An 18609-nucleotide genomic window follows, 5' to 3' on the forward strand; every position below is an offset into this window, starting at 1 on the left:
GCCATGGAGCAGCATTTCTATAGATCGCAAATCACTCTCCCTTGCATTTGACCTTGCAACATCTTCTGAAACAAGTTTGCCAACCTCCTCTTTTAAAGATGAAGAAATTAGGCTTCTAGGAACCAAGTGACGTGCCCAGATTACACAGCGCTTTGGAGAAGGACTCCAGGTCTTCACTCTAAATGCCACTGACTCTCTACTGGCTCCCTGATGCCTCAAGACACTTTTAAAAACACTTATTTTTATTGTTGAGAGTGTTACTGGAAGAAGGCAGACGTCCTGCTGGAACTAATCAGCGAAGGACTGGAACCAAAAAGAGCTGCAGCCCAGCCTGTTGGCCAGTTACCTAAGCGAGTGCGGGAGCTGGGCGGGGGGACACTTTGCAGTTACTGCCCCACACCTCACTCCTGCAACGTTAGGACAGTCTCCGCGAACTCCCAGTGACCGAGAAATGCCATGCAAGACGGCCCGTGATGACGCTGCTTCGTTCTCGTGCCTTCTTAGATGAAGGGAGCCTTCGAGTGCTGCTGTGATCCGAGGCGGCGATTGGACGGGGGAGCTCGGTGAGCAGGCCCGCGAAGCTCGGGCTGAGTCGTGGAGAGGACGCACAAGAACCCCGCTAAGCAAGGTGCTCACCCCCACGTGGAGGCGAGTGCTCCGCTCCAGCGCGAGGACGAGCGGCGATGTCGCAGCAGCGCTGGAAGCAAACAGGCTGTTCGGCATCCTTTTAGGTTAAGGCAGGCTGAAGGCTCAAACTTTCTAGTGCCAAACCCTTCACTGTTGTTTTTTTGTTTGTTTTAAATACGGACTTGGCGTTCCTTCTCAGACGTCTGAGCTGGGAGGAGGGGTGACGGTAGGAGCGCCGGCCGGGTCCGTCCTAATTAATATTTAATGGGCAGGTCTGTACCCTTGCGGCGAGAGGGAGCCGCTGACATTGACAGGGATTCCGAACCGGAGCGGCCCCGCGGGGTCCGGCAGGCGGCCTCTGCCCCGCGGGCCGCTGGGAGTTGTAGTTCCCGCCGGCCCCGCGGCCCCCGCAAGCTGGGGAAGCCCCGCCCGGCCGAACTACAAGCCCCGGCGGCACGGGCGGCGGCCCCTCCCCGGCAAGTGCGAACCCGGGGCGCCGGGCGGCCGCGCGGGCGGCGGCGGGCAGAGCGGGCGCTGCGGGCGCGGACCCAGGCCCGCCTCCTCCCCTCGCCCGGCTCGGTCCTCACCCGGGCGCCGCGGGGACGGAGCCGCAGCCATGCAGTCCGAGTCGGGCATCGTGCCGGATTTCGAAGTCGGGGAGGAGTTTCATGAAGAACCCAAAACCTATTACGAACTCAAAAGTCAGCCGCTGAAGAGCAGGTGAGGGGCCGCGGGCTCGGCGGGGCTGCGCTGCCCGGCGCGGAGGGCGGGCGCCCGGCTGGGACAAGGACCCCGCGCCCTTGCGGGACGGAGGGCGAGCTGCGCCCGCCCGGGGTCTGCGCCGCGCCGGGGGCTCCGGCCGAGCGCGCTCCGCGGGCGCCGGGCAGCGGGGGCTCCGGGCCGACCCCTGGCCGGGAGGCGGGCGAGGGCGGGGCGGCCGGGCCGGCGGGCAGGGAGACCGTGTCAGGTGAACCCCTGCCCCGAAGCTACGACGGCGCGGACTGGAGGGGGCGGCGGGGCAGCAGGCGGGACGCCGGAGGGAAGCGGGCGCTCCGCGCGTGGCCTCGGAGGAATCGCCCTCCGGGGCGCCCGCCGCCCCAGGTGCGGTCCCGGGCCCCGCCTCTCACCTTCGGCCGCGCGGGCGGGTCCCCGCGTCCGGTCCAGCCCCGCGGGCCGTGGAGACCCCGAGACCCCGGCGCCTGGAGGGGCCTGCGCGGCGGGGCAGGCGTGTCCTTACCGGGACGGAACTTTGAGGAGCGGAGTGGAGCCGCGCAGGTTCGCCGGCTCCGCACCTGGTGCCCACGGGGCCCCTCCATTCCCGCTTCCCCGCGGGAGGGCGGGTCTTCCTTTCGCGCAGTCCTGCGGCCGGACGGGCACGGGCAGTGTTAGGAGAGGGAGGGTCCTGAGCGGCGGGAGCGGAGGGGTCCCCACCCTCCCAGCGGCGGGGTGAGGTAGGCGGTGTCACGGGCTCCGAGTGCCCCGCACCGCAGGGGGTGGGGGCGGGGCCTGGGCCTGGCTGGCAGGGCCCGGGACCCAGCCACCAGGGAGATGGAGGAAGGGAACTGAGTCAGGGGCCCTGTGTCTGCCTCTGGGTGCAGGGGGCCGGCGGGCACATGCTTAGGGCTCTGCGGCCCGGAATCCAAGTTGGGGAAGAAAGTCCGAGGCTGCTGAGGCTGCCTCCTCGCAGATGCCTGGAGGTGGGAAGGAAGCCCCTGCGGTTAGAGGGATGAAACCAGCCTGTAGTGGTGATTCCTCTTCATAATGGCTGTCTTGTGTGTGAGCGTAGATTGTGTGTGTTGGGGGTTGGGAGTTTTGAGTAATATTGTGCAAAGGGTATTGTTGGTGATGCTCATTGGGGCTTTATCTGCACTCAGCTGAAGGGACCAGTGTTTTACTGAGCAGTCTCTGCTTTTGCTTGTATAAGCAGACTAGAGGCCTGGTGCACAAAATTTGTGCACTCGGGGGAGGGGTCCCTCCCTCAGTCTGGCCTGCATCCTCTGGCAGTCCCGGACCCCTTGAGGGATGTCCGACTGACGGCTTAGGCCCGATCTCCACAGGGAGCAGCCTAAGCCGTCAGTGGGACATCCTTAGCCCTGCTGTGGAGGCGGGAGAGGCTCCTGCCACCACTGCCGCCTGCGCCAGCCATCAGCCTGGCCTCTGGCTGAGCAGCGCTCCCCCTGTGGGAGCACACTGACCACCAGGGGGCAGCTCCTGCATTGAGCGTCTGCCCCTGGTGGTCAGTGTGCATCATAGTGACTGGTCATTCTGCCGCTTGGTCAACTTGCATATTAGCCTTTTATTATATAGGGTGCTTACATTGCCAGAATGAGGGAACACGTGTGTGTGTGTGTGTGTGTGTGTGTGTGAGAGAGAGTCTGGAAAGAAATGAATTAACCGGACTGATTGGTACATTTTTGATGGTAGCTGATACATAATTAAAGGAGTTTGAGAGAGTGAAGAAAATACCATCTGGAAAAACCCAAATGAATGCTATGGAGCTCATGCTGAAGGATTTGGGCCTGTTCTCCCTCAGAGTCGGCAATCAGTTGCTTGCCAGGTGAATGAACGTGCTGGGGAGCTAGCGGGCACGTGCCAGGCGTGGTGTGGTATGGGAAGCAGTGGCTTCACGTCAAAGCTGGAAGCAGGTGGGGGGACAGAACCTGTATGGAGAGCAAGGCTGAATTTAACAAGTTGTCAAATGGTCTGTGGAGCAGACACATGTTCTTTGAAAGAAAGCAGTTAAATAAAACCTGTTAATAAACATAGGAGGTTGGCAAAATTTCCCCATGCTGTTTTTCTAGCTGTCTGCGGTATTGTCATCAACATATGTTGTGTGTTTTTAAAGGGACCACACACTGTTCAGGGCCTCCTCATGGCTCTTTGTCTGAAGTAGCGGTTCTCAACCTGTGGGTTGCGACCCCTTTGGGGGTCGAATGACCCTTTCACAGGGGTCGCCTAAGACCATCCTGCATGTCAGATATTTACATTATGATTCATAACAGTAGCAACATTACAGTTATGAAGTAGCAACGAAAATAATTTTATGGTTGGGTCACAACATGAGGAACTGTATTTAAAGGGCCAGAAGGTTGAGAACACTGGTCTGAAGGCTTTGACGGACACCTTCTTAAAAGTCTTGTTTGGGAACAGTTGAAGTGAAAGGTTAGAACTGCTGTCGCTATTTTGTCTATCACTTCTCAGGAGTGTGTTAGGGTTGAAAATATGTCCAGAATCTGTCCACTTCCCTTCAACTCCTCCGCTACCACTTGGGTCCAAGCTACCATCTGCCCTCCCCTGGGTTACTGCAGTCGTCTCTTACCTGGTCTGCCTTCTACCCGTACCCACTTGCATGGGGTTTCAACTCAGCAGCTATGATGTTCCTATTAAAACTGATTCTCAACCTAGGGGCGATTTTGCCTCCCAGTCATTTGGCAATGGCTGGAGACCTTTCTGGTCATCATGGCAGAGGGAATTGTTGCTGGCCTCTGCTAAGCAGCCTGCCACCGTTCTGCCGGGCACAAGGGAGCAGTTCAAATAACTGCCAAATGCCCCAAATTGTCACCACCGAGGTTGAGAAACCCTATGTTAAAACTGTCACATCAGGTCACTCTCTACTCACAAAACCAAGGGCTCCTCCTTTCACTAAAACTCGAGAGCCAGGTGGCCTGCATGGTCAGGCTGCCTGTCAGCTCTGACTTTGTCTCCTGCTGTCACTCCAGGCTCCCTCTGCTCCAGCCAGGCTGGTCTCCTCGCTGTTCCTGGAAAAGACTCCTCCTCCTCAGGGCCTTTTGTGTTGTTCTTGCTGGTCCCTTGGCCTGGACTGCCCTTTGCCCAGAAAGCCATGGGGCTCCCTCTCCCTTTTTAATTAATTAATTAATTTGTTGTTGTTACTCCTCACCTGAGGATATCTTTTCCACTGATTTCTTTATTTTCTATTTTTTATATATTTTCATTGATTTAGAGAGGAAGGGAGAGGAAGAGAGAGAGAGAGAAACATCAATGATGAGAGAGAATCATCGATTGGCTGCCTCCTGCACACACTCCACACGAGGATTGAGCCTGCAACCTGGGCATGTGCCTTGACCAGGAATCAAACCATGACCTCCTGGTTCATAAGTCGACACTCAACCACTGAGCCAGGCTGGCCTGGCTCCATTGCTTTTTCAGGAAGAGTGGGAGGGAGAGAGGGAGTGGGGGAGAGAGGAGAGACGTCGATGTGAGAGAGCCACAGTGACTGGACTGGTTGCCTTCCACATGCACTCTGACTGACCCAGAGTGGGCAGTGAACCCGCAACCCAGGTACGTGCCCTTAATTGGGAATCGAACCCACAACTCTTTGGTGTGTGGTCCGATGATCTAACCACTGAGCACACCAGCCAGGGCTGCCATTCATCAAGCCTATCTTGACCACACTATTTATAATTGCTGATCTTCCATACTCTCATCTTCCTTGCCCTGCTCTGTTTTTCTATGGTATTTATAACACATTCTGTAATTTTCTGATAGGATGTGTTTATGTTTCTCCACACTAGACTGCAGGCTCCAAGGGAGCAGGGATTTCTCTGTCTTCCTTGTTTACTGTTGTGCCCCAGAGCCGAGGACCGAGTTTCTCAACCTTGCACCATTGACATTTTGAACTGGGTGATTCCTGGCTGCAGGGGCGGTGCCTGAGCATGGCAGGATGGTTAGCAGCGCGTCTGTCCGTCCGGCCTCTGCCACTAGAGGCCAGATGAACCCCTTCCCCACTTGTGACAACCGGAAACATCTCCAGACTTTGCCAAGTGTCCATGAGCGGCAGAGTCACACCTGTTTTGGAAGTACTGGCCTAGAACCATGCCTGGCACAATGAATGCTTGGTGTTTGTTTCAGCATTCAACATTGCATTCCTTTCAAAACAGACACCGCCAGGGCCTCTCGGAAGAGGCATTTACATACTTACTCTTCCTTTGGGCCGAGCTCAGATAGGCAAGTGTTTCATGAAGAAGGACACATGTCTTCCTTAGCCAGACCGCCTGCCTTTCGGGATGTGAAGCTGGGGATCTGGATGACGGCAGCTGCATTTTAGTTCTACTCAGTGGCACAGCTGTGTCGCAGGAAGCCACATGCTACGAGCAAAGGTTCTAATGAAGACTGATTTGCAGCTTGGTTTCCCCAACAGGTTCTGAGACCTTTGTGTGTTGCGGGAATGCGTTCTGAATGGTGGTGGCAGAGGAAAAGTGCCCAGTGTCATGGGTGAACCTAGAATTCACACATCAGCAGTCAGGTCAGACTACCGAATGAGCTCCTAGGAACCAGGAAACTGTCGGTCTTTGGGACCTGCAGAAAACATTTCAAAATATGGTAGCAACTTCGGGCTCATGTTTCTTTAGTTTGGGTCACTCAATACTATGGGCTTTATAGTGGCTAATGTAGTTTTTCTTGGGCAGACTTCAGAATTGACTTAATCTAATTTCAGTTATTTTCTCTTCTCAAATTTTTAGTGATGTTTCAGATAACTTCCTACAAATTAGAAATGAGTTTTAAATGGCGGGACAGGATACAGTGGTGGTTCCTAAATGCTGGCTCATAGGGGTGTGAAGTTTTCACAGGTTGGTGGTGCAGTGTCACCCGCAGTCACGTGCACATTCTTGGTATAAGGCCACTGCTACTTCATGGACTTGTTCTCAGGCATTCCCTCCTGTCTTTTGTCTAAAAATACCCTTTCTTTTATGAAATGATAACCATTCTTGGAAAAACAAAACTGTCAATCTTTTATTGGTTTCTGAAAGTTTTCTTGATTTCTGTGGTCTGTCCGGTCTGTAGGGACCCACTAGCATGAGGGTTGACAGCATTGTCTGCATCGCTATCTGTCCCTAACTGGCTGAGTGACCTTTGGCAGGCTCGATAACTTCTGACTTTAGTTGCCTCCTCAATCTTAAGAACATTAACTGAGGAAAAGTATTAGCGTGGAGGCTGGTACATAGTAAGTGCTCAGTTGGCAGATGTAGTTCTTGTTATTTTATTCCTTAGCAGTGAGTCCTGACATTCCAGAAAGTGTTTGCATTTGTTGACTTTGGCTTTTTTCTCTAAAGCCAGTATTGTTATACAATAAAATTATTCCAATTTTAGTAAATTCTTCTTTGCTTTTATCCTAATGAGGCATTCAGACAAATTTTTTTATTTTATATTTTTATTCTAATCCACAATGGTTTCTTTTTTTTATTTTATTTTTTATTTTTTTTTATTTTTCGCTTAAAGTATTACAAAGGGTATTACATAAGTGTCCTTTTTTCCCCCCCGCCCTTGACAAACCCCTACCCTCCCTTACCCCCCAGTGTCTTATGTCCATTAGTTATGCTTATATGCATGCATACAAGTCCTTCGGTTGATCTCTTACTCCCCTCCCTCCTGCCCCCCAACTCTCTCTGGCCTTCCCACTGCAGTTTGACAATCAGTTTGAGGCAGCTCTGCCTCTGTATCTATTATTGTTCAAAAGTTTGTAATGGTCTTTATTATCCATGAATGAGTGAGATCATGTGGTATTTTTCCTTCATTGACTGGCTTGTTTCACTTAGCATAATGCTCTCCAGTTCCATCCATGATGTTGCAAATGGTAGGAGTTCCTTCTTTTTAACAGCAGCATAGTATTCCATCGTGTAGATGTACCACAGTTTTCTAATCCATTCATCTACTGATGGGCACTTAGGCTGTTTCCAGATCTTAGCTATGGTGAATTGTGCTGCTATGAACATCTGGTTACATATATCCTTTCTGATAGGTGTTTCTGGTTTCTTGGGATATATTCCTAGTAGTGGGATCACAGGGTCAAATGGGAGTTCCATTTCCAATTTTTTGAGGAACCTCCATACTGCCTTCCATAGTGGCTGCACCAGTCTGCATTCCCACCAGCAGTGCACAAGTGTTCCTTTTTCTCCACATCCTCTCCAGCACTTGTCGTTTGTTGATTTGTTGATGATGGCCACACAATGGTTTCTTTAAGGTAATTTAAGAAAAGCTGTTGTGGCATCAGCACATATGTAAAAATTCATATTCAGTGGGTACCTATTGAATTCTAGTGCAAATCAATACCAATAATGGTAGCTAACATTTATTGAGCATATACCAGCCCTTGCTGTAAGTGCTTTTATGTGTTAACTTAATCTTGCAAAATTTGCATGAGGTAATAGTAAGAGATAAAAACTAATGACATTTTAATTATAATTTTAAAAACAAGTAACGCTTATATAGTGCTTGCCAGGAATGACTGAATATTTTACTTATATTAACTCATATAATCTTCATTTCAACCTTGGGCATATATATTTTTATCACTCATTTTACAGAGAAGGAAATGGAGGCATAGCAAGTAGATGGACCTGCTTCAGTAAGAGCCCATCTGGCTCTGGCCAGGCTCTTGTCCATGACTCGCTGTCTCATGTCAAAGGCTCTGTGCATGACTGTGGGAAAAGTGCGTTATGCCGTGCCTTCTCCAAAACTCACCTCATGGGTGGGGGAGAGAAGGTATGGATTCAGCTCAACATACTAGACAAGAGTGTCATCTCCACCGGGTGGCCGTCAGCATTGTGAATTTAATAGAGGAACGGAAATTGGGGGGCAGTTTTGTTAATAGGGATATTGGAGTTTGGCCTTGAAGGTTAAGCATGCTCAAACGTATTACTCTACAACATTAAATAAAATGTTAGCTGCCTTGGAAGGCACACTCTTAAAATAGACTTTTAGGGTGTTTGGTTACCCTTTAAACTTCCAACCAGAGTCGCAGCTCTTCCTCGTGGTCCATGGGCATCTGGTGGCCAAGAGACTGGATTGGATGCATGCAGACAGGTTCAGAGGGAACTGGCTGGAGGGCTGTGCCCTTGGCTTTGCCACTTAACTGCAATGTCTGTGTCCAAGGTACTTAACTCTTGGAGTTTCAGTTTCTTTACCTGAAAACAGGGTCAGTAGATCTGTCCTCTGAGAGTTGTAGAAGTTTTAAAATTGTGATAAGATGTGTAAAAGCGCTTTGCAGAATGCCCAGCACAGGCTAGGAGGTGATGATAATCCCTTCTTTTCTGTTTTGTCTTGACCGCAGTTCCCCTCTGCAGAGCAATACCTGAGCAGTATCTGAAGCAAAACAGACAAAATTGAAGCACCTTACCTGGCAGATGTTCAGTCTTGCTTTGCAGATGACTTGTGTGGGTGATTAGTTGGAAGCTTGATTAAAGTGGGGTTCTAAGTGTGGTTTTGAGTGTTTGCAGATTTCCTTTTCCCGAGTACTGCTATTTATAGGAAAGATGAGAGTGTATGTATGTGTGTGTGTTATTCCCGTTGAGTTCTGCAGTGCAGTTTGCACAGGCTGATGTTTATATCTGCTCCAGTTGTGCAAGCAGTGGAAAATATCCTTTTTTTAGAACAGTCACGTGCTTACTGTCAGGAATAGGACCTCAGTGTAAAAAAAGTATCTTGGGACAAATCAAAGTTACTAAATTTCTCTCTCTAGCTGCTTTGTTTCAGAACTGGCAGTATTAGGATAAATAATAGGAAACAAATCCTTAGTTAAATCTTTTGGGGTCATTTTTCAGGGACAGTAAGCAGTAGTTTCATTTGTTTTGTATGCATGTGGTTTAAGTATAAAATATATTATGCTGTTAGGTGTGATTCATCGAAGTAAATTATAAAAATATGTTTGACTTAACTCCAAGTATGCATTATTTTGGGAAAATAATCTAGAAGATCGGTCCAAGGCAGTGAGGACAGTGAGGGCAGTGAGGATGGTCACCCACTGACACTGTGAGAGCAGGGAGCGTGGTCACCCAGGCCTCTGACACTGTGAGGGCAGGGAGGACAGGGAGGGTGGTCACCCAGGCCTCTGACACTGTGAGGGCAGGGAGGACAGGGAGGGTGGTCACCCAGGCCTCTGACACTGTGAGGGCAGGGAGGACAGGGAGGGTGGTCACCCAGGCCTCTGACACTGTGAGGGCAGGGAGGACAGGGAGGGTGGTCACCCAGGCCTCTGACACTGTGAGGGCAGGGAGGACAGGGAGGGTGGTCACCCAGGCCTCTGACACTGAGGGCAGGGAGGACAGGGAGGGTGGTCACCCAGGCCTCTGACACTGAGGGCAGGGAGGACAGGGAGGGTGGTCACCCAGGCCTCTGACACTGAGGGCAGGTTTGCAGATCATAGGAGGCTTTGTGCGCCCACGGAGGTGTGTGCCCAAAGCCAGAATGGCCTGGTTATGCCATCGGCAGGGCTGAGGAAGGCCCCGTACCCACTCTGTTCCTGAGGATTTGGGGAGGGGGACCAGCTCCCTTATCTCTGGGGTGGGTCTGAAATATGGCTTCCCCATTTCTTTGCTACCTCTCCCTCTGACCTTTCACACGTGCCCTGAGGAATGGAAAAGACACCTTGGAATGTCCACACAAGACAGCTGTCCTGAGATTGAGGCTCTTCTCTTCCATGGCAGCATTTCTGGGCTTGTCGCCTGGTGGGCACTGTGCTGGGCACTGCTGGGCACCTTGCAGATGGTCGCTTACTGGCTGGTGTTGAGCATGGGCAGGCGTGGGCTGTGAGTTCTGGGAGTGGAGCCCATGGTGAGAGAAAGACCCCCAGGGAAGGACATGGAACCTCGAAGTCAAGAGGACCCTGTTGGCCTCCCCAGGGTGCTTCTAAATCATCGCTCAATCAATTGAAGCAGAGGCAGGACTTTGGTGTCAGCAGGATCTGTTTGTCATTCGTCTACTTTTCCTTCCCTACCCCCTTGCGCTCTCCTTTCAACACTTTAAGTGCCTCTAGCTGCCAGCCTCTGCTGGCCACGAGGATCAAAGGTAGAAGGTGACAGGTGAGGGTCCTGTGCATCCTGCTTCCATCTTGGAGGTGGAGACGCAGCTAATAATTAACCAAAGAGATGAGTGAGATAACTTTTTAAAAGAGATTTCTTATTGATTTTTTTTTTTTTTTTTAGAGAGAGAAACATCAATAAGAGGGAATCATAGATTGGCTGCCTCCTACCTGCCCCGCCCCCTACTGGGGATTAAGCCTGCAACCCTGGCATGTGGCCTGACCAGGAATTAAACCAGCAACCCTTCGGTGCACAGGAAGACACCGAACCAACTGAGGCACACTGGCCAAAGCTGAATGCGATAATTTTTGGTTTATGAAAGTGGAATGGAATGTTATTAATAGAGTGTGACTGGGAAAGGGGGCTTTATTAGATTGGTCATTAGGAATGAGCTCACTCATGGAGAAAGGGATTTGGAGGCAAGTCCTGAATGTCTAAAATAAATGTGCAAATCTTGGCACTACCACTCACTAGCTATGGGACTTCGGATGAGTTACCCAGCCTCTCTAAACTCCAGTTCCCTCTCTTGTAAAATGGGGCAGTGCTCCCTCGAAAGGCTGCTATGGAGATAAACTGTAATGCATGTGAAGCAGCTAACTTTGTAGGTGCTCATGAAGACAGCTAGGACTGGGTAAAGGCAACACTATTTTCAATCCATGGTTGGGGCTGGCAGCTGTAACGCCCACATTGTCAACTGTGTCTGAGTAGTGGAGAAAGAAATACAGACATTAATCTTCCCTGTAAGTGTTTATAACTTCGTCTTAAGTGTTTTCCTAATACTGAGTGACTCAGAGATTTATGCTTGTCTGGATTAAAAATGCAGATGGGTCTTGTTATTTTATTATCCTTTCTTTTCTAGGATCATCTTACGTGAGTTGTCGCCTAGCTCATCTCACTGTTGGTGGATTGAGATCATTCATGTCTGACCATGCTTCCCTTATGTTTGGCCTAGGAATGGTTTTTGGCTGGATTTTGAATCACTTTTAGGTATAAGGAAGAGGTCCAAGTAACCTAGGATTAAAAAGTAAAGCCTAAGCTCTAACCGGTTTGGCTCAGTGGATAGAGCGTCGGCCTGCTGAGTGAAGGGTCCCAGATTTGATTTCCATCAAGGGCATGTACCTTGGTTGTGGGCACATCCCTGGTAGGGGGTGTACAAGAGGCAGCTGATCGATGTTTCTCTCTCATTGATGTTTCTAACTCTCTATCCCTCTCCCTTCGTCTCTGTAAAAAATCAATAAAATATATTTAAATTAAAAAAAAAGTAAAGCTGCTCTAACCAGTTTGGCTCAGTGGATAGAGCGTCAGCCTGTGGACTGAAAGGTCTCGGGTTCGATTCCAGTCAAGGGCATGTACCTTGGTTGCGGGCACATCCCCAGTAGGGAGTGTGCAGGAGGCAACTGATCGATGTTTCTCTCTCATTGATGTTTCTGTCTATCCCTCTCCCTTCCTCTCTGTAAAAAAATCAATAAAATATATTTTAAAAAAAAGTAAAGCCTTAGATTGATTCAGCAAATATACACGCACACCACAAATGAATAACTCCTTGGAACTCCTGACTCCCAGTCCTGTGCTTCGGCCCTGTATCACCCTTCCTGCGTGCGCTGCTGTGAAGATGTCAGTGTTGGTGCAGAAATGAAAAGGAAGAAGCCTCCTCCCACACACTGCTTCAAGCTTTCATTAGCTTTGAGACCCACAGGCAACAGTGTGCTTCAGTTCAATCATTTACAAAAAATCTTCAAAGCATTTTAATTTCAGTAGCTGGGTTCTTTAAGTGAAGTACCCATGGAGTGGTAACTTTCAAAGGGAAAAGTCCTGGGTCGTGTGGGAGCAAATATTTAAAATTCAAATCTAGTGAGTGACAGGCCTAGGGGAGGCAAGGGTGGAATCCTAGGCTGGAAGAAAATTGTGGGTGATTGAGCAATTTTTGAGGAAGCATCTGTGGCCTTTGCCCTCCCACTCCACCCCTTCCCCAAAGTGGGATAAGTTGCTGAGTCACTCTTAACTGGCTTCCATGGGAAGAGGATTTGAGGCAGAGAAGAGTCATTTAGCCTGATGGCAGAGATCATATGCGGGATCATGAAATGACAGACAGATAGGAATGCTATCTTGTCTTTGTTACCTTTACTGTAATATGCTCCCAAATACTAATTGGTTCTAAAAAACATGTTTTTCCCAATATACCTTTTATTTTTATAATTGGAAATTTGAAACTTGGTGAAAGGAGAAGCATATAAAAATCCTGAAGATGGTTTTCCTGTGTAACTTGGAACCTGGCACCGTCCTAATGAAGTCTACCGGCAGCCCTCTCTGAGATTGGCCACACTGTCCCTCTTGTGTGTGCTGTTCTGGACAGTTAGAGACAGACACATAGATATTGCAGCAGCCCCTTCTCCATCAAAAGGACTGGCTACATTTTTTGAAGTTTTTCAGCTCTGTTGTATTACTGAACCTACATAACAGCACCATCTAAATTTAGAACATTGGCACCTCAGCCAATGGAATTCTTTGCAGTGAACTTACAATGCTTTTGGCAGAGAAGGAGGATGAATAAACATTCACATAGTATTGGCTGGTTAGGGTCATTTACTGCTAAGAGAAGAGGATGGCACCAACTCTGCATTATTGAAAATATTCTATTGATTTTTAAAGGAAGAGTTTACAGTAGCTTGTGTAAAATAACCCCTGTAAACATAAGCAACTGGCATGATTCCTGGTTACAGTCCAAATAAAAGTCTGTCCACTTGCTGCAAGGAGGTGTGCATGGAGAGAAGCTCATGAGAGATGGGCACTGGCTAGTGGTATATTGGGCAATGGCTATGTAGACTTTTTGGAACCACCACACCTTGCATCATTTAGCATGGGCATTTGTCCAGTGGTCTTTGGGTAGGTAAACGTTAATAATGTTTTAACTAGATAAATGTTAGATGTGTGAGGGCTAAGTGATGGGATCCTGGAATGCGATTCTGATGATACTGATTATATATGGAAGCTTTAAGTCTGTGTTGGTGCAGAAATGAATGAGAGGGTTTGATAGAACTTCCTTGGTCATATATTACAGTCACTAAAATTTAACTGCGGGGCCTGCATGGCAAGGACAGTGAATTGGGGGTTCACTTTTGGAGTCAGTTATACCATATGCCACCTTGCTGGCCTAGTGTCCTCTTTTTCACTTGGGTTCATGTACTTGACATCTTTCTAACCAGTCCTTGCTGGCAGCCAACTTCCCTCACCATGTATATTTCCTCTAGTGGACATTCTTACTTTGCCTACACATAGTCTCCTTTCCAAACCTTGTACCATCCCCTTCTTATATGCTCAGCTCATGTGCTTTGGGGCTGGAGAATCTGACACAGGCCCAGCCATATTCTTCGTTGCAGGGATTAGGGTTAGTTCGGTGCATGCTGGCTCATGAAAATGAATCTCGGTTTTGCTCAGGTGCTAACGGGCAGAGATTCTCCCTTTATTTCCATTGATCTTGAAATTGGGAAGCTTGGGAATAAACTGTCACCATACCTTGGAGACAGTGAAAAACTAAGTTCTTATAATTAGGTTAACGTTATTTCCTGTAACAAAGTGGCATGCAATAGTGATATGTGTAATAAATAGTTCCTGGTTGGCAGGAAGCTTTGCATATGCCAAATCCAGAACACAGGCTCCTTCCACCTTCTGGTTTTGTCATTGCCTAGATCTCGGGAGCCCTTTGTGTCCAGTGGTGGAAAGAGAAAGACGAGTAGAAGGTATAAACTGCGGTCCAGACATGACTGGCATCCCTTCTGTGCTACTTCTGTTGGCGAAGACCAGTCTCATGTCCTTATCTGGATGGGGGGGGCGGGGCGGGGGGGGGGGGGCGGGGATTGGGAAATTGAGACCCCAGTTGGGCAGCAGCACCTCTTCCCAAGAAGAGAGAACACATTTTTGGTTGACAAAAAGGCACAGTTGCCATGGTCCTAGAAGCAGTTTCCCCTCTGCATCAAGTTGTGCCTATCCTTGGATTTTTCTGTTATTTTACCAATAAGTTCCTTTTCTGAGTACACATAATTTGGATTTTCTGTCACCTGAATATCCCAGCTCTATGCAATGCCTCTGATTCCAAGTTTGTTGATTAAAATCACCACCTTGCTTCCCATCCACCATCACCACCACCATCACCATCTTAAGTGCATTGGTTTTCAAAATGTGGCCCTCAGACCAGCAGCGTCAGCATCACTCAGCAACTTGTTGGAAATGTAATTCTCAGACCCTACAGCGAAATGCCTGGAATCAGAAACTGTTGGAGGTCTGTTCAGCAGACTGTGTTCTAACACACCCAGCACAGCGGTTCTCGACTTGTGGGTCGTGACCCCTTTGGGGGTTGAACGACCCTTTCACAGGGGTCGCCTAAGACCATCGGAAAACACATATATAATTACATATTGTTTTTGTGATTAATCACTATGCTTTAATTATGTTCAGTTTGTAACAATGAAAATACATCCTGCATATCAGATATTTACATTACGATTCATAGCAGTAGCAAAATTACAGTTATGAAGTAGCAACAAAAATAATTTTATGGTTGGGGGTCACTACAACATGAGGAACTATATTAAAGGGTCGCGGCATTAGGAAGGTTGAGAACCACTGCCCCAGCAGATGGTGATGCCCACAAGTTTGAGAACTGCTGCCCTAATGTTTTTACCATAAACCCCATGTCCGTGGATTGAATTACCCTTGTACTACTGTTCTAGTGTGAAACATTTTCTGGATTATAATACATTTAGTAAAAAATGGGGTGTTGCTTGTTATGGTCAGGCCAGAGGTAATCATTGACAGAAATTCCTTACTGATTAAAAACAAAACAAAAGGAAAATCCTCTCTAGAAAGTCAGCCCTCAATCGGCATTGGTGAAACCAGGTTCGTTCCTGGTTTTCCAGATGTGATCGCTGACTGATTTGGAGTTAACCAGCTTTGTTACCATAAGGAGCCAGCCCAGATCTCACAAGAGGTTTGTAGTTTAATCTGGACTCACCCTTGTGAAATGCGAAGCACACTGTAGTCACTTGACTGAGAGGCTTGGTTGAGAAACAGGGTGATCGTGATTGTGAGCATGCCCACATGACCAAATTTGTTTTTCTCAAAACTTCTGCTGAATAAAACTTGAAATATGACTGTCAGCCTGTTTTCCTGTCTTAATGAATTCCAGACAGTTTGTAGAGTGTGGGAGCTTCCAAAACAGAGTGGAATGACTGACCAGCCAGCATCTGTTTTGTCAGACGTAGGGCTGAGCTGACCGAGCAGTCATCCCTCCCGAATCTTCCCAGGCTGCTCACTGCCGTGGAGGGAAGGGCACGGCCAGTGTGTGCCCCCCAAAGGAGCCTGTGGGAAAGCTCTGGACTTGTTCCTGGCCAGGAGATTCACCCACCCTTGTAATTAATCCACTTAGGCCTGAGTACCCAAGCGTGTGTTTTTCTGCATCTGACCTTCTCCAGAGAAAAAGCCCTGATGCCTTTTGGACAAAGAATCTGCTCTTATTGTAAACTGGTTAAGAGCCGTAACCAGTCCAATCAGCGTAAAGTTCTGGGTTTAACCTTTTGAGTAAGAAGGGTTTTTAACTTAAATTCCAGTTTGACTACCTACATGTTCTTTTTATCTTTGGGCAAATTATTTTGTAGCCTCTGTTTCAACATAGGACTGAGCGGGGCTCCTGGATAACAGTGTGATTTAAGTCAGGGGGTAGCTTGCACTGGCATCCCTTCTGTGCTAGGGATGTGGGTAGAGTGCGTGCCCAGGCCTGGCCTTGGTCAGCGCTCTGTCACTGCTTCCCTCACTGTGGCTCCCTTTGTATCCATGACATCAGCAAGGCTGTTGACTTGAAATGCATTTTTACTTTTAGACACTTGAATAAAGAGAAACAACACAAAGGCAACCAGCAGGAAAAGAAGAGGTTCTGTAGAAGAGAAGGGGGTGTGGGGACAGAGTGATCCCGAATCCGGACAGGTAGCCTCAGGATCCTTGGGAGTGATGCAGGTCAAGTAGTGCTGACCTGTGGGACGCCTGCAGGGAGGTTCTAAGATGGCACGTGCTGTTACAGGTAAGGCCTGACTTTTGTTGCCAGAACAGTCTTTGTCCCTATCACATGCTTCCTTTCATCATAATTACAGACTGCAGCGAGGCGGAGGAAGAAATAACATGACGCGTAGCTGGGTTTCACAACACTGCACGCCGGAGCAGCTGAGCTCCGCCGCCTCCATGCAGGCCTCCGTCATTCCTAACTGTCGTGTGTCAGCTGGCCTGCAGTGACTTCCGCTTTAGCTTTTCACATTTAGCACAGCAGTCTATAGTTAACTTTATCCAGTAAAAGTCATAATACCTATATTACCGAATCTTGAAATCTTTACAACTTTCACTCTTCTAATGGTTTCCCCTCCCATTATATCTTTTTTAAAAGACTGGAACTTAAATTTCAATTCACACCAATACAATAGCTTGCTTTTCTTTTTTCCAACTTTGTTGAGGTATAATTGCCAAATATGAATTGTATATATTTCAGGTGTATAATTTGTTTTGTTATCTGTGTACAATTGTGAAGTGATCACCACAAGCAGTAACTTGCTTTTTTTGATTGTTACAAGTTTCTTCCCCAAACCTGTGGTTAACCAGGTCACCAGCAAGCACCAGGGGATTAGCCCGAATGGTCACCCTCTTTCTCAGGAGGAGAGTGTCCTAGATGTCTCATACACACACACACGCGCCCCCATCAGGTACAGCCTGGTCCTGGTGCATGGATGCCGAGGGCACCTGCCTCACAGATTGCTGTGAGGGTCTAGTGAAGTCAGAGAGCACTGCCTGTGCGCGGGCCCAATGCCGCCTGGTGCTGCCACTCCTTCTGTGCCACCCGACAGCCCTCTCTGGGTTCAGTGCCACTAGAATTAAGGGGTTTAATGAGAATCAAAGTGTTACTCTCTGTATGTACTGTTGACTCTACCATTGTGTCACTATTAAGTAAGTAGATAATAATTTGATTCTCTAGAGCTGAAAAACACCCAGGCATAGAGTCTGTTCTCCAGTGTTTGGGATATATGTAGCATGTTTTCAAATGTGCTACATATATCCCAACTGTAGGTTGCTGTGTGCAGAGGAATGGGAGAAAATTTGATTACCAGTCAATGGGATACATCTGCCAGAATCCATACGTACTTTATACAAGCACAGAGTGGTTTTCAGAGCACTTTCTGCCATTCTCTTGTATTGTCATGACTAACCAAAACTAGACTTTGTTACACAGTTCCTATCCTGAGTTTTGTAAAAAACAGGGAAAATGGTGTTTTCCTCTTTACATGTGATTGAAACATACACACACACACAATCAAAAGACGCATCAAGTTAGATGCCTTACAGTGAGAACCAATATACTTGGAGCGTAGGAGAGAATGAGCGATGGTCAGTAATGGGCCAGTCTGATGGGCTTCTGACTCTGCACATCAGTGAGAGGACAGGATGAATCATCTGTGTAGGCTGGAGTTGGGAGTTAAGATACCCGTAACTAGGGGAAGAGGAAATGGACAAGACAGTTTTGGAAGTTTTCAGAACAGATTTATTTCTTGGGCATCTGAATAGGTGGACATTAAGTGATCTGACTCTTACTTTCTTAGAGTCATGGTTTGGGAATTATTTGCAAGATCCTTGGGCAAATTTTTCTTGCCCATGAGGTAAAATAATATTCAGAATATATTTATTGAACCTACTATGGAGTCAGAAAGTAATGTGAACAAAAAGGGTCAGCACTACTCCACTGTCACTGTCGGCAAAGGGGCAGCTATGGAGCAGACCCGAAGCCGGAGCAGGTCAGCAGGAGCCAGAGGACCTCTCTTCTGGGGGAGGGAAAGCTCCCCCTGGTGGTCATATTACTTACCCTGCAAAATAAATAGTATTTATTTACTTATTGGTACATTATTTAAACCAATACACCCAACATATTACCAAGTCAAATATAGGTAATCAATATAGGTTTTTTTAAAAAATATATATTTTATTGATTTTTTACAGAGAGGAAGGGAGAGGGATAGAGAGTCAGAAACATCAATGAGAGAGAAACATCAAACAGCTGCCTCCTGCACACCCCCCACCGGGGACGTGCCCACAACCAAGGTACATGCCCTTGACCGGAATCGATCCCGGGACCCTTCAG

General features: G+C 48.2%; 1 protein-coding gene across 7 annotated transcripts in view; it reads left to right on the plus strand.

The window, feature by feature from the left end:
- Nucleotides 1-1113: 1113 nt before the first annotated feature.
- The window catches only part of MITF (melanocyte inducing transcription factor), a 230883-nt gene continuing 213387 nt past the window's right edge, over nucleotides 1114-18609 (plus strand). For all 7 annotated transcript variants that reach the window (XM_070391004.1, XM_070391006.1, XM_070391010.1 and 4 more), the window contains exon 1: nucleotides 1114-1347. In XM_070391004.1, the coding sequence (XP_070247105.1) occupies nucleotides 1244-1347 (104 nt within the window). In that variant the 5' untranslated portion in view covers nucleotides 1114-1243. The remainder of the gene's footprint in view (nucleotides 1348-18609) is intronic.

Source organism: Myotis yumanensis, unplaced genomic scaffold, assembly GCF_028538775.1.
Source record: "Myotis yumanensis isolate MYYU_CA2020_CCGP unplaced genomic scaffold, mMyoYum1.0.hap1 SCAF_14, whole genome shotgun sequence".
Lineage (NCBI taxonomy): Eukaryota > Metazoa > Chordata > Mammalia > Chiroptera > Vespertilionidae > Myotis > Myotis yumanensis.